A 16,044-nucleotide genomic window follows, 5' to 3' on the forward strand; every position below is an offset into this window, starting at 1 on the left:
TTTATAATATTAGACAGGAATACTTCTACATCAGATTATTTAGATTTAGGCTATGGAGCAAGCATCCTGCCTTACAAAGCCACCATCCACTGTGTATTTCTTTAAACAATCTTTCTGAATGACGGTAGCCCAATAGGTTGTTATTAGGCCGCAATTCAAAATTAAAAAAATACATGTTGCCATACTTGCTTTTTGACAAAATATGTATGAATGAAATGCTCAAGTGTGAAAGATGGAAATTGTACTGCAAAGTAGAGTAACTGGTACTCAACAAGCATAGAATATGTTATACCACTAAATCAACAAAAATGAGAAAGTAAGCAACATTGTGGAAAAGCAATGGTGAGCGGCCTAACACAGTTCTATAAGAAGGAACAGCTTTTCACTCTACTGTATCTGAGGATGGACCATGAAAATTTGTACAACAAAGTAGTATTTGAGTGCAACTACCAACATAGAGGAAGGATCCTGCTGCCTGAAAGACTATACTCAGGGCGGTAAAGTCCTAAATATAACAAATACACTATCATATACTTGAGTTCCCTGGAGGATGGAGGTAAGAGAGACTTATTAGTCTGTTGTTTTTTGTCGCACAGAACATCTTGTTTGGCCGTCGCACTGATATTTTCCATTCACGTTCACTAACCCTATTTACTTTCCTGTGCAGCAGCTTGTTGACACAAGTCAGAGGAGATATCATAAAATCACTACCCTCATTAATTGAAATGTTCATTGATAGTTTCAGTGACAACATAGATTAGCATTTCTGATATATTCTGGTGCATAATACAAAACACAGTATCTGTGATCCATCTTTCAAGAGCAATTAAGCCTAAAGCCCTACAAACTGTTGACAGTATTATCTGTGATGGGGTGCAGATGAAATGCAAGCAAACCAATGATGGGTATTACAAGAATGAACAATATAACGCAGAGGAGCATTAGGTCTTGCACACCAGATAACAAAAACTGCAGGAGCGACGCACATAAATCACCAGCTGTTGTATGATGACTGAGGTGTTTCATGAACTGAACTCTAACTTTGAAACTTACAAGTGCATTTTAATGAACTACATAACATTGAATCACATATAGCAAGGTTGTGTAGCTTTGTGCAAATGTACACGTTACTTTCTTTATCCTCTTTGCACAAAAAGATAGGAAAAGTTGAAGAGAAGCAGAAGCATCCTAGATGCATAGCAACATCTTTCATGAGTTCACATAAACACTAACTTTTAATATCGTCCAGAGAAGCACAGTGCTGTGCTTACACAATGCAGGAGTATTATATCGATATATAAATTGAACTTATATTCCTATTGATGTAAAATATTATAATCATAATAATCATACATCATTATTTGTATTTTCTTATTCCCCAGCTCCAATATGATGTCTAAAATAATTTCAAACAATTGTTTTATCAGTGTTAAAATTATTATATTTAATAACTGAAATACATATCATCCTTATTTTATTTTATTTTGTCCACCTATTTGTTTTTCTTTTGTCTATTTCTGTGTATGTACGTTGAGAGCAACGGAAAAACCGGAATCAAATTCCCTGTATTTGTACGCGTACATGGCCAAAAAGCTGATTCTGATTGGTTCCTTGTCTGCTTGCAGGGGGAGGTACTGTGCTGCCTTCAGTGCCCTTTGTTTGCTCGTACATGAAACAATTATAAATAGAAAGAATACAACTTGTCTGTAGAATCATTTCCTAGATCCTCTGGTCGTTACTGTTTTATTTGTACGGTATGAACCTAAATGCATCAGACACGTCATTGGCTGTTTTAATTGGCCAAACGTAACTTTAGACTTAACACAATGGCTGTAAAGTCTAGTTTTACCTTCACTGTCTTAAAACCAACCACGCTATTTCCTACGCGTCGCCTGTCAGAAGCTAACATGGCAGAAAGTTAGAGCAGAAATGAACTCTCTGAGTGGTTGAAGTTTGAATGTGCCTTTTTCTGACAGTCCGTGAACGCAGCAGCGCTGGTGTGCTCGGTGTGGGATGCTAAAGGCACAGCAGCGTTTTATGAATGAGTTAGTGTCGGGCCTCTGATAAACACCGAGCCCAGCGGAGTTAAATATTAACTGATTTGATAACACTGTGAATATTAATCTGTTGTGGCTTCTCTTTAGCCTCCTGCTCTGCTTCTCTCTGAGCTATTCCATCGTATCAGCACCGCAACGTTATGCTAACCGGGCAATGATGAGCTAGCTAGCTAGCATCTTTAGTTGATGTGGGCACAACTGACCTAAATGGGTAGAAAACCAAGAAAGTTCCTTTTCCAGCAAAGTTCAAAACGCTTGTGTTGAGTTGTTTTCACAATATTTTCACAATGGACATAAATTTTTACTCGGATCTGTCGGATGGTTGTGCTCAAAATGTTGACTCGGAGTTTTTGGACAGTCAAGGATATGGAGGATACTCTGAGGACAACAAGGTAACGCCAGTGTTTACTAATGGGAATGCTAAATATGCTAATTGATGTAAATGCTAACCGTGTGGTTCAGTTTGCAGAGGGCAACGACAGTTACCTGACCATCAGTGGAGCGGGTCACCCGTTCCTCTCAGCCGAGGCGAGTCACTTCATTCAGGCGTCACTGCAGTGCAACTTTATTATACTGATCTTTGGATGTGTTTCACTTCATTCATGTCTGACCCACTAGTCCCTCTTCTTCTCCACATGCAGCAGACATTCCATACTCCCAGTCTCGGTGATGAGGTGTTTGAGATCCCACCCATCTCCCTGGATCCAGACCCAGCTCTGGGCATCAGTGAGTTTGAGTTGACAGATGGGTCAGACGGAGCCGGGGGACCCTCTGGCTCCCGCAGCCTCGTCAGCAACCTGGTGGTTGAGGCCAACGACCCCTCCTTCGCCTCCACCTTCGTGAACTCTGGGTCTCAAGGCCTGGAGCAGTTGAACCTCGGGGGAATGGGTCAGGTTGGAGTGGGGGCCCTGCTGAGCTCCTCTGCCTTGGTGAGTGTTCCACCAGTAGACCCTCACACAAAATCCTGCTGGATGTGTTTAAGTAACCCAGTTCAGACATGGTGTTAACGTCCATCGTGAGTGATCCGATCACTGGTGGTCAGCGCTAAGTTCAGGTCTGAACGCACCCAATGTGTCCTGAGATCTGATCACTCAAAGTGATTGATCCTTCTCTTTCTTCATAGCTGCGCACATTCATTCATTCAGTCCTTTGTGACTCTGCTCGCTTTCTTTTCTCTTCCTTCATCTCTCTCTCTCTCACTCGCACAGATACACAGTGACAATGGACACACTTTATTTACAAATAAACACAACACAAATGACTGTCAGGGTTATTTGCATACAGAGCAGGGAAGTGAGATCTGATCACAAGTGGTCACTGGAGAAACATTCTGGACGCATTTTAATACCAGCTGTGAAAATGTCCTATGTTAGTTGTTCATGAAAGCAGTTTAGATTAACCACTTGTGTCCTAATCTCTCTGCAGGAACTTGGAAATTCCAGTGGTTCACATTTCAGCAGCTCATCCCCTATGACCATTGACGTACAGCTAGGTGACATCGCTCATGGTCTTTTAGGAAGTCATTTGACGACAATTAACCAGTCGGAGCTGGCGCTGGGTCTGGGTGAAAACATCGTGCATCATTCAGAGAGACCCGAGCAGCCGCTGTCAGCCACACCATCTCCAGCTGGTTCGCTGCAGGATGAAGACATGGATGACTTCAAGGTGAGTGGTCAAACCTGTGCTGGCCAATATCACTGTTAAGCTGCTTTCAGACATGCACTGAACTCCAGAATATCTCTAGTGGCTGTATGGGAGAACACAAATGTCCGAGCCTGTTGCTGCAGACGTAATCCGGAGTTTCTCTTGCAAACCCCTGAGTATAAACTCTGGGTAATCTCTGAATGATCCCATGTGAGAATACATCTGGAGATCCTCTAGAGTTGATGAGCTCGTTAATGACGTTTCCAACACAGTGCAAAACTGAAAAAAACAAAAGAATGCAAAAATATCTCAGGATGGAAAAGAGCAGACAGAGACGAAGAAGATACAGATGAAGATGCCAAGTTGGAAAGAGAACAAGTTGGAGAGCTTTTGTTGATACGGGACGCTGGTGTTGATGGAATGTAAATAAAAACATGTGATCTCTGCAGCAGAATGCATACATTACTTCTTGCCTCCTGCATACGCTGACACCTCTTGTCTTAATGTTCTGGAGACCTTTCTGGTGTTGTGAATGCGTCTGACCCAAGAATCTCCTGCTGCTTTCTTCATATGTGAGAAGCAAACTCCAGAGAAAGTCTGGACCATATTGTCTGGGCGTTTTTATGGAGTTCATGTCTGAAAACGGCTTTTGTCATTTCATCCAGTCTTGTGTAACCTTATTTTGGATTCCATGTTGTGTTGTAGATGCTGCAGCTAATATGTGCCCCCCTTTCTCTCTCCCCTGCTTTCTCTCTCCTTACTCAGAGGAGTGTACTGGTGGACTCCCCCATGTGTCTCTCCTCTTCCTCCGTCCTCTCCCACATGTCCTCCCACTCAGCTCTCACATCCTCCATCTCCCTGGCTACGGGCAGGAGGGGCGGGGGGAAGCCGGCCTCACTGGCCTCGATGAGTGGGGCCTTGGGCGTAAAAAAAGGACGGAAGAAGAAAGATCCAAATGAGCCGCAGAAGCCCGTTTCAGCCTATGCCTTGTTCTTCAGAGACACACAGGCTGCCATTAAGGGCCAGAACCCCAACGCCTCTTTTGGAGAGGTGTCAAAGATCGTGGCCTCCATGTGGGACAGCCTGGCTGAGGAGCAGAAACAGGTAGAAGCAGACATGCTGATATACAGTATATTAATATCCCACATCCGTCTTTAAGGGAGAAAAACTGTGACAGATGGCATCTTATTTCAAACACGGGTAATTGTTTTGTCTACACTAGGTGTACAAGAGAAAGACGGAAGCAGCCAAAAGGGACTATTTGAAAGCGCTGGCAGCTTACAAAGCCAACCAGCTCTCACAGGTAACATCATGTTGTCCTTTAAAGAAAAAACTAACTGTTTCTTGCTGTAGGGGATTTGAGTTCATATGGATTTTCTAACTGATATACCCCAAATGATTTCAGCCTGCCATTGAGGACATGGAAACTTCCCCTTCACCACCTTCACCTGTCATTAACACAACTCCTACAGCCTCGCCCTCTGCTGGTCACCAGCCAATGCGCCCAATGAACAACAACCTGGAAGAGAACACTATCACCAATATTTGTGCCTCCAACATTATTCTTGACGTCCCAGAGAGGACCACACGATCCCGCACAGGGGCAAACAAAGCCTTGTCTCCAGCAGCAGCTCCACCACCAGCCCAGACTGTCACCAAGATCATCATCCCAAAACACATCCTGCAGGCGGGGGGCCAGGTTGTGACGATGTTGCCCGGAGGGCTCCGCACATTGCAGCCCACACTGGTAGTGTCGACTGGCTCTCGTCAGCCACCGCCATTGCAGCAGATGCAGAATGCTCCTCCACCACCACGGCTCCAGCAAATGGCGCCAGCACCGCCACCATTACAAGCCAAGCCTCGCGAGGGGAACGCCATTACAGGTGTCCCTGTGTCTGTCACGGCTACACCTCCACCTCCACTCCAGATAAAAATAGTTCCTGCCTCTTTGCAGGCCAAAGAAACCATTCCAATTATTGTCCCTAATACTGTGTCCGCATCATCTGCTGTGACTTCGTCCTCCCAGTCTGCACCTGTTGTGTCGGTGCAGGTGGTGAATTCAGCTGACGTGCCGGGGAGTCCAGATGAGGATGAAGTTACAGAAGTTCTGCCCTCAGAAGAGGTAAAACTTCTGATTTCATTGCTATGTTTTGTGTCCGCTTCATTTCATCAACCTTTTGTTAATGTTGAATGTTTCATTTCTCGAAGCTGGTTAATAAATAATGATTATTATCTCCTTTTCTTCCCTCACAAGTTAGACTATGTTAATTTTTCTCTCCTACTTACAGCTGGACGATATGGCCCAAAATTATATCAAGATTAAAATGTTTATATCAGTAAATTTTGATGATTATCACGATAAGTTTAAAGACTCTTTTGATGAACATATTAAAAAAAATTGGTAGATCAGTTATATGTTATAGCTCCTCACTGATTGGTTGATATTTTTTTATTGCCCAGCCCTACTCCTTGAACATTAAATGTTTGTTTGTGTTACTGCATTGAATCAGAGTGGATGAAATTAAGATTCTTTTTCCCTTTACCTTTACTACCTTTTCAACTTGCCTGATTTCCAAATCAATTGCAACATTTAACTTAAAAAACACAACCTCTGAGGCCTCATGCGTCCTTAAAACACATTTTCAATTGCAAAATGTTACAGGTTTCATGGGACTCATCTGTGATTGTGAAATTGTGACAAGTGATATTTGGTCAAACAGACCTGTAGGTAAAAGGTGCACCAATATTAATCTATAAATATTTAGGGGAAGGAAACAGGATAAATTCTAAGGCACTGAATTGAGATACGACACAAAGTATAGAAAAAAAATTCTGTTGCCTGGATGTCACATACATTTGTTTGAGTTGAAAAGAGACAGTCATGGTTAAAATGCTCACATGACTTCTGGAGTAGTAAGAAGTGCCTCTACTAAATAAATACAAAATCCGTTATTTTGTGTTTTGTATGTGTTGACAGGGGAAATGTCTATCTTCATCAGATTTTATTTGTATTTGTATATTGGCTTTCATTATGTCATAGAGCTTTGTAAGGAAACTTACACAACAAGCTTGGATCTGAGTTTATAAAATTGCAGGTGCTGATATTTATGATGCTCTTCTAATTTTTCCCTCCTGTTCTCAGGATGAGATGGAGGTGAATGGATCCGTTGGTGCAGCATCCATGAATAGTATGTGTATGAGGGTGGGCTGTAACAACCAAGCAGTGGAGAGTGACGACTGGGACAAAGAGTACTGCAGCAACGAGTGTTTGGCCACTCATTGCAGGTGTGTAGAGCTTTGACTGATGTAATGATGAATAATAAAATAGTTTAAGTGACACAATAGCAAACAAGTTATGAAAAGTTAGAAAATGTACTTGTGCAATAACAACAACACCAGGTTGTAATCTGTGCTGCTTCCTTGGCCTCTTTCAGCTTTCACCAACCACTAAAATATGCTCCAATATCAACTCTTGTTCCATTTCTTACTCGGTTCCCTTCTATTTTCCGCTTTTGAATATTACTTCTTCGGTGGCTCTGCTTTGATGTCCACATGTGGTAAGGCAGGTCGCTATGTTTCAACACAGTACACCTGAGTTACATTGGGCAATTCCAGGCCTCCAGGGAGCGCTGTGGCAATGACGTACATGACATTCTCCCTACTTTAAGTTTGTGTACCATCAAAATAATTATGAAGCAGTTGTTTTTTTTAAGGTATAAGAATAGTGTTGCATTAACTTTGCATTTTCTGTTTTTCAGAGATATATTCAAAGCATGGTTCTCCATCAGGAGTCACAACATGGGAACAGTGAAGTAAAGAGCCACTTTTTCGATCGGAGCCAGCATTGATCATTAAAAGACGGAGGCAGAACTGGTGTCAAAAAACATTTTCCTAAAATTTCAACCATGCATTTCACTACAGCTACAAAATGTCATAATTACCGCACTATTCTGTTTATGTACTATAGGTTTTGACAGTTGCTGATATGACAATTAAAATAGTATTGCTACAAGGACAGCTGGTATTTTTGTCACTCTAGCTATGGAAACATCGGCTATGTGGATAATGAAATTGTGCTATGTTTTAATATATGTACAGATTTTAGTCCGACATCAAGGGATTTGTGGCAGCTAGAGAGAATATTGGCACAATGAAGTATACAAGCCAAGGAAATTGTCTTTATAACAGCATACGTCGTACATACAGGACACATTCATTTCGATTTTCTTTCTATTTAAACCCCCACAGGGCAGTTTATACTTGTTACATATAACTTCTGTTGAAAAAGGAATCAACAGGTAAGAAAAGTGTTTCTCAAAGCGCCTCGCTCCAGCAAAGATGTTTATGGCGTTACTGCACAGTTCTCACCAACTGATTTCAGACTCATGTTGTGATGTTCAATCATTAAGCGACAAAAAACAGTATTCAAATGCCTTAGTTTGAGAAGAAAACTGTTTGTATCACCTTGTTTTTGTACTGAGAATATTGACCTTAACATTTTATTCAGATTAATGTCAGTTGTTAAAAAATGTTCGACTTTCATGTTTTCGTAAATAAATTAGAAAAAAAAAAGATTAATCTTGTTGACTTGTCTTTTTGCTGTGTCCTTTAAAACAAGACATAATAACATTTGAGAGAAAGTATATTGCAGTATTTGTCTGACAAATGAAAAGATGAATTCATAAAGAATTAAATCCACCTTTACTCAGTTCTAAACACTCAGGAGTTCTACTGCTGCAGCCTCAGAGTGTGGTGTGATCGCACAGGTCACAGTGGCTGGGAAATAATCCTAGTGATGTTTTCACCAGTGTGTTTCATCTAAATTGTAAGAATTGTTGTTTTCTTTATCCTATGGGCCCTTTATATTTATATACTTTATAAGATAAGATAAGAAGTCCTTTATTAGTCCCACAATGGGGAAATTTGCAATGTTACAGCAGCAGAAGACATCACATAAGTAGCATGCAGTACTTGGGTGAAGGAATATAAAGAAATAGAAATATACAACAATATATAGAAACAAATATAAATGTAATTAAACCGGTATATACACTGTAAAGAAATATATGATGTGTCAGAATATGTACAGTGAATGGATTGCACATAACCGTTTATATTGCACAGAATTTCTTTTTTTAAATGAATGTAAAGGGAATATTGCACAGTTGAGAAATGTAAAAGTGACAGTTCATAGGGGGGAGTGTCTGCGCCTGCGGAAATCCACCACCAATTCTTTGGTTTTCCACCAGTCCACAAAGTCCTGCGTCAGTCCTCTGTATTCCCTGTCGTCCTCCTCAATGATGAGGCCGACAATCGGAGAGTCATGAGAGAACTTCTGCAGGTGACAGGAGGGTGAGTGGTAGGTGAAGTCTTTATATTTACATCAGGAGCAGGTCCTCTGTACGGAGGCCACCATGTTTTTTACAGTAACCCAAACTGGACAAACTATACACCTTTTTACTTTTTATGACAACTGAAGGTTACCACAGCTTCTCTTTAATGTTTGGAAGGGGAGGGTGAGGGGAGGGGTATTCAGCTGCAACATGCAACTTCACCACTTGATGTCACTAAATTCTACACCCTGAAACTTTAATTGACATGTACTAAATCACTTTGCTTTTTTGGTACATGTCAATCAAAGTTTGATTATTCAAACTTTAATATTATTCTGATGTAGTGTTTATGTTGTTTCTTTAGCTACAGCAATAATATGTTTTTCCTTTTAATTGTAAGAAAAGGATATAGCTTCGGAAATGGCTTCAACGGTAGGACATACGTATTAAAACCATATTAAGCCAATATAAAATTCGGAGACAAAGCAGTCAGGCTGTTCATTCTTTTTCGGAGCTCTGACTCCAGGCGATGAATTGTCATCACTTAATTGTGAGTAAGTAAGTAAACCGTCCACACAAACACACACACACACACTGCTGGAGTAGTAGCGGATTTCCAGTCCAGTTGTAACTCATATGATTGATAAAACTATAAATTACAAAGTTAGCTCTGACAGCCGATTGTAAGGCTCTGTTTCTGAATATGGACTCTGTGTGTTTATTTGTGGATTGCGCTCTTTGATGCTTTCACATTATTTATCTAGCATCTAGACCTGCTTAACTAAAAAAAGAAATCTCCCTTTCTTTTGTATAGAAACTTTGAAATCTTAAATTATAGCATCTTGATCAGGGTGTTCATTACACTCCTGTACAAACACACAGTGATCCTTACCTTAACCATTTCATTCAAACAGATTGTGACCCTGAACCAATTGAGTCTCACTCTCTTCCTTGTTTGAGGCCGGTGGACGACCTTCGGGGACTAGTCGTGGGATGCAGGGTGGTGCTCATCCAGAATGCAGCAGCTCCACTGGTTTTCAATCTACTTAAGTTCTCTCACACTACACTGCTCCTCCTTTGGATAAAAGCGTCAGCTAAATGATATGTAATGTAATAGTCACTTGAACAGTGTTGTTGTTTGTTCTTGCAGTGTACGTTGCAGTGGTGGTGATGTCTATTGGGGTTTGCTATAGAATCTCCCCGTGGTAAGTACGCTGCCTACTTAATTCTCCTGCTATTTATGTTAAAGTGTGTGGTTTCTCTGTGGTCTCAGTAACTCAGTCATTTTAGCTTTATAAACATTAGGAAATAGAAGTTAGGCTTTTACTTATAATCGTTTGATCTTGTTTCCCTTTTTCAGGACCTCCATTCCAGTCCTCCCATTAATAGATATAGATTTAATTGTGAACTGAATGCACGTCTCCCACTGTTCTTGAAACCCCAAAATTTGATTGTGTCCGTACACACTGGGGTCATTGGGGTCTAGTACGACCCATATGTTGTTTTAAAGATAAATTTGTCAGTCTAAACACTGGTGGGTCACAAAGATAAAATAAATTATTTGGATGGATATTAATTGGAGTAAACACTAAATGTTTCTGAATGTACTGAAAAAAAATACAGATTTATGAAGCATTAGTAGCATTGGCAAATGTTTTAATAACCATTAATTAACCAGTGTTTTTAAACTTGCACATGTAGTATGCTTTTTGCTAACTAAACAGTGTGTTTATGGTTTACACAAAAAAATAAACTTATAGTTGCCAGAATTTGTTTTATTGTATCAATGCACAATAATAATGTTGTATAGAATGAAGAGTGTAAAAAGACAATAACAATTTATCAATGTATAGTATAAAAGTCTTTTAAAAAATAACATACAATATTTGTGGGTTTATTTTAAACATGAAACCAGCTACAAGGTCAAGGGAAGAGGGAAGACTACATACATTCAGTAGTAAAAGACGAGAAAAGAATACAGACATCAAATACAAACATCAGTGGAATAACTTTATCCGTCACTTTGACACAGGAATGTTCGGCAGGTGAGGATCTGTTTAACTCAAAAGGTGTAAAACCTCTACTCACTGTCCCCGTCCCACTATTTGTTTACAATAACAGGGAGCAACCACATGGCTAGAAATAAGAAATTCAGGAACAATAAGTCAAAAACATCAGTAGCATAAATCCCCCCCCCCCCCCAAAAAAGTAGACAATCTCCATCAAACTGCAACTGTGAGGATTATAAAACTTTTTGGAATGGCTGTCAATCTCAACCTGGTATTAACGTCCTGAGGGACCCGAAAAACAAGTGGACAGCATTAAGTTTGTCTGTGGTATTTGAATACGTCCTGAATATGACACCTGTTACCACTTGTGATCGGATCTCACTTCTCCGCTCCTTATGCAAATAATCATAGAAATCTTTTGTGTTCGCAAAGACCAAATTATGTTGCCTGTTATCACTGTGTGTGTGTTTGTGTGCATGTGTGTTGACGTGAGCGAGAGAGAGATGGGGAAAGAGAGCAATCCAAGTCAGGATGGGCCGCATGAGTTGATGTTCTGTGTGTGAAGAAAGATTTTACCCTTGTCAATTATATATAAATCATTATGTGGTGGTTCAGTGTTGAGATTGTGGCTTAAAAAGCACAAAAATATGTTTGATTCATGGTGAAACTGTAGCTGAGTAGGTCGTCCGCTGTGTGTGACAAGGACATAGTCGCGTTCCCGCAGCGAAAAGAATGTTGCCACATGCGTCCAAGGTCACCTCCCAATGTGCTTTGAGTGATCAGATCTCAGGACATATTTGGGCGTGTTCAGACTTGAACTTAGTGCCGACCACTTGTGATCGGATCACTCAGGATGGACGCTAATGGGTCTGAACGAGGTTAGCATGAGGTAGAAAATGGCGGAGCCACCGTCAGCAGCTACATGCCAGCGAGCGTCTTAAATGAAGGGACAAAGTATCCACACTGGCTCAGATTGTGTTTCTCCAGATTCCTCATGATCCTGAACATCTTCCCACAGGTGCTGCAGCTGAAAGGCTTTTCTCCGCTGTGAAACCTCAAATGTGATTTCAGATTTTCACGCAGGCGGAAGCTTTTGCTGCACTGTGTGCAGGTATGCGGCCTCTCCCCGTTGTGGAATCGAAAGTGTCGGCGGAGGCTCTTCCTGAGCGCAAACGTCTTTGAGCACACTGAACATGGGTATGGTTTATCTCCGGTGTGGAATCGCTCGTGCCGCCGGAGAATCTTTCTGTGTTTGAATGTTTTCCCGCAGACGCTGCACGTGTACCCCTCACGGGAGTGAGTGACGACCGTTTGGAGGCGCCAAATGCCGTTATCACATGGGGTGAAACAGCAGAGGCGATGGCCTGTGTGGAGGCCTTGGTGGCGACGGAGATCTTTGGGCAGACGCCAACCAGCTTTGCGGTTGGCAACATCATCTTGGAGCTTTGCCTCTGAAAGAGGCACCATGAGCACATCCACCAGCTGCACCACACAAGGACTCAGCAGCTTTTGATCTGGCGACGTCAACTTCAGTTTCATCTGAAGACTGTTCTTTGTCTCCTTTGGCGCCTGGAACTGTTCCCAAACCCTAACGTGAAGAGCTCCATCCGACGGGGATGGACTGTAGGCGGTGCCCTGGGCAGTGCTCACACAGGTCTGCTGTGGCTCCGGTTTAAGTTTCAACGGGCAAACAAACTTCACATTCTTCTCTGAAGTTATATCACTCGTGTCTGGCAGGATGTCGAGAGGCTTTTGGGTTGTTGTAGTTGAGTTCTGCATGGTTGTGTCCGTACACACTGAAAAACACCAGTTATACTTTTAATTATTTTGTACAATCCCACAATTCTTACCTCTTTAAGCTTCAACATCCCTCAATTTTGTGCAGAAAGCATTTTGTACATGTGCACTGGTGTGACATCATTCTCCCTTCTCATCTCTGCCGTATCAGCTCAGCATTCAAATCACCAACAGATACAAAGTTTGATATTTCAAAGAAGAATCTCATCAAAGAATTTTCCCTGAACAAACATCAGCCAAAGAGGAAGACACCAGTTTGTTGTTACTGTAATTTCTAAACAACTAATGAAACTTGTACTTCTAGTTCTTCTGCTGCTGCGGAGTGAAACCTATCCCAGCATGTACTGGGACAGTTTCCATTCCGACAGTTATATTCCTTTAAATAAAAAGCTACAGAAATACAACCCTGATTAGTTATTATAATTTCTATTCTCTCTCAGTATTCCCAGTATGATAAAAATGACAATCAGCTCTTGATCTGAAAGACCCACAAACAGGCACAAAGGCACAAACATTGGTTTGAAAGATTAGTAAGTAAAGTATTATAAAGTGTCTCTGAAGAGTATTTGTTTCCTGGTTAAATGTACATTTTATCCAATCACTGACTTATATTAATCTCATTCATAACAGTGTTGTTCAAACTGGTTGCCTGTGTGTGTGGTTCTACTTTAATCCTCCATTGATCAAAACCTATTTTTGTCTGACATTCAGTTCTGTTCATGCTTCTAGACAGTCAGAGTGTTTCAGCTTTTACAAACTGCCTTGGTTTTCTTTTTCTTACCATGCAAAACAATTTCTGTTTTGGATTCACTATCAGCTGGAGACTCGGTTTCAAGGACGCTCAGCTCCACCATATCCACAGTCTTTGCCAAAAGCTGTTTAAAAAAAAAAATGAAAAAAATGTAAGTTCAAAGTAAGCAACATAGTACATGTTATAAGAACAACTTGTGTCACGTGCCGGGGATGCAAATTCTATTTCAAACTAAAAGGGCACTAAGTAGAGTCTATACCACTGCCAAGCCCCAAAGTAAAGTCCCCTTATGAAACCACATTTAAATTCACCAGATCTGGATTTCGATCCGCACCCAACTGTACATAGTCAATAATATCAGTCCCCTACACATGCCTGATTTTTTTCATCAAGATCCAAGAATTATTACTCCTTCCAAGGAGGTTATGTTTTTGTCTGCCTGCTTGTGTTTATTAGTTAGGAGGATAATTCAAAAACCACTGGGCGGATTTCCATGAAACTTAGTAGAAGGGTGTGGTATAGCTCAGGGAGGATCCCATTAGATTTTGGAGCATATCACTCTGTTAAAATTAACAATAACTTAACCAATACCTCCAAATAACCTGTGGAGTTCCCAAAGGATCAATGTTGAGACAACTTTTTAAAATCTGGAATGTCTACCCCTGTGTGATTTCACTGTCTTCTTGGGGATGTAATAGTCATGGGGGTGTAACGATACTGAAACTGAGACCAAAACCATGATACAAAACGTCAACAACCTCCCATTGTGATACAGGATGATTGAACTAGGCCGTGCTGCCCCACTTTGCACCCGGTGACACCCCTGACAAGTCCCAGTTTCACTGTTAACAGCAGCTTTACACCCTTGCAAACCCTCACTGACCGTTTCCTTCAGAGGCGACCATTTGGGGTCCACATGGTCATAATCTCCAGCCAGGAGGATTTCTGATGGAATGGGGCAGCCCTCCACCACAGCCAGCTCCTCATTGCACTCCGTCAGACAATCACCATTTGAGAGGAAGGGGGGACCTGTGGCGAAGAGAGGGGGGAGGGGATAAGACAGGGGCATACATTCCTACACAATGAGGACTACCCTGCAGGAGTCCACCCTAATACATGCGCCTTCATTGAATTGACAACTTCAACTTTTCAGCAGAATACCCATGCACCTTCTTACTCTTCACAGCCATGGACGTAAACAGGAAGTTAGAACCCGTAAAGCTTAAAAAACACACCCACGTACCAGGAAGCTCCAGCTGCGGATAAATAACCCCGTCCACTTGCACCCCGACGCTGCGTTTAGTGTCCGCAGCAGACGAACCGGCCGGTGTCCCCAGCGTGTCGTGTTCCCTCTGGTCCTCGGTGCGGCCCGCGGCCACAGCGGGCGAGGCTCGGTACCTGCTCTCGAACAGTTTGGTCAACTCCACCGTGGCCGCTTTGACCAGCGCCAGCAGCACCGACTCCACCTGGGCCTGCAGGCTCACTACGTCCGCGGACATGTTCGTCGGTGCTGAGCTCAGAGACAAATAACAAAGATCAGAGGATGAGAATTAGCGGAAATCTTTATTTACCAACCACAGCCACATGGCTCGCAAAAGACGGAGGGGGCGTGTCCAGAGGGGGCGCAGGCGCGGTCAAAACTGTGGGGGGAGGGGGGCCAGTGACGTCATGCTCTTGACTTGAAACTTTGATCGTTTCCTTGAAAAATCATATTTGTGGTGGTTGAAAATTCGATGATCAACATAACATCGATTCAACGTTGAAATGGAAAAATCTGAATCATCATTGAATTTTCAATAACATGGAGTCAGTGTTGTGCATTCATTGCGTTTTCAATGATGAAATGCCAACAGTCATTTCATTTTGCTTCATCTATTGCATTCAAAACTTTCAAACAACATATCTCAAAAAATTATGATTGAATTTCAACATCCACAGACACAGCTAAGGATCTCTACAATAAACATTTGATCATATATGTATATGCATTGATGTTTTCAATTACACCAATGTTACTCACTGTTTTACTCTAAAATATGTCATTTCTTACTATGACAATGTGAATGACACGTCACTAAACTGTTGTTAATTTCTCTTTATTTTATTTGGAACGGACGGTTTTTAGTTTACCAACCTTTTTTTCTTTTTCTTACAAACAATATAGAAGCAATCAGTCTATTGAATATTATAGAAATATTTTGAATGAAGCCCCCTGTAATTAATTGTTCTCTGCTTAGGTTTGTCTGCTGTTTAATTTAGTTCATCTAAAATGTTTATTTTTCTCAGTAAATTGCTTAATGTATTTTTTTTTTACATTTAAAATTGTCCTTGTTATCAGCTCTCTTGTATTGAGTCGTGTACTGGTTTGTACCCGATGTAATGTGTATAATTTGTTCTGTATCGCCTAGGTTTTACACAATGTTTTAAGCGTGTTTGTTTTAAGTGTTGACAAT

The 16,044-nt window shown here is 41.3% G+C and overlaps 2 protein-coding genes across 2 annotated transcripts; one reads left to right on the forward strand and one right to left on the reverse strand.

Moving 5' to 3' along the window:
- Positions 1-1,974: 1,974 nt before the first annotated feature.
- Positions 1,975-8,279, forward strand: tox4a (TOX high mobility group box family member 4 a). The gene is made up of 9 exons (XM_034614815.1): positions 1,975-2,449; positions 2,520-2,585; positions 2,699-2,986; positions 3,483-3,722; positions 4,467-4,805; positions 4,924-5,004; positions 5,107-5,823; positions 6,844-6,986; positions 7,460-8,279. Exons 1-9 carry the CDS (start codon positions 2,345-2,347, stop codon positions 7,515-7,517), a joined length of 2,037 nt encoding a protein of 678 aa, XP_034470706.1. The 5' UTR covers positions 1,975-2,344; the 3' UTR covers positions 7,518-8,279.
- A 2,401-nt stretch (positions 8,280-10,680) lies between these two features.
- si:rp71-1g18.1 (uncharacterized protein LOC559922 homolog) lies at positions 10,681-15,239 on the reverse strand. Its single transcript, XM_034614853.1, has 4 exons — positions 14,835-15,239; positions 14,475-14,620; positions 13,622-13,715; positions 10,681-12,839 (listed from the first exon to the last, which is right to left on the reverse strand). Exons 1-4 carry the CDS (start codon positions 15,088-15,090, stop codon positions 11,962-11,964), a joined length of 1,374 nt encoding a protein of 457 aa, XP_034470744.1. The 5' UTR covers positions 15,091-15,239; the 3' UTR covers positions 10,681-11,961.
- Positions 15,240-16,044: the final 805 nt, after the last annotated feature.

Source organism: Hippoglossus hippoglossus, chromosome 17 (genome assembly GCF_009819705.1).
Source record: "Hippoglossus hippoglossus isolate fHipHip1 chromosome 17, fHipHip1.pri, whole genome shotgun sequence".
Lineage (NCBI taxonomy): Eukaryota > Metazoa > Chordata > Actinopteri > Pleuronectiformes > Pleuronectidae > Hippoglossus > Hippoglossus hippoglossus.

Excerpts from the sequence above, each read along its gene's own strand:
- si:rp71-1g18.1 (XM_034614853.1), bottom strand. The coding sequence starts at position 15,090 with ATGTCCGCGGACGTAGTGAGCCTGCAGGCCCAGGTGGAGTCGGTGCTG. Across the intron at positions 14,621-14,834 it reads TCCGCAGCTGGAGCTTCCTG|GTCCCCCCTTCCTCTCAAAT; the intron begins GTACGTGGGTGT and ends TCTTCGCCACAG. Across the intron at positions 13,716-14,474 it reads GGTCGCCTCTGAAGGAAACG|CTTTTGGCAAAGACTGTGGA; the intron begins GTCAGTGAGGGT and ends TTTTTTAAACAG.
- tox4a (XM_034614815.1), top strand. The coding sequence starts at position 2,345 with ATGGACATAAATTTTTACTCGGATCTGTCGGATGGTTGTGCTCAAAAT. Across the intron at positions 3,723-4,466 it reads AAGACATGGATGACTTCAAG|AGGAGTGTACTGGTGGACTC; the intron begins GTGAGTGGTCAA and ends CTCCTTACTCAG. Across the intron at positions 5,824-6,843 it reads AAGTTCTGCCCTCAGAAGAG|GATGAGATGGAGGTGAATGG; the intron begins GTAAAACTTCTG and ends TCCTGTTCTCAG.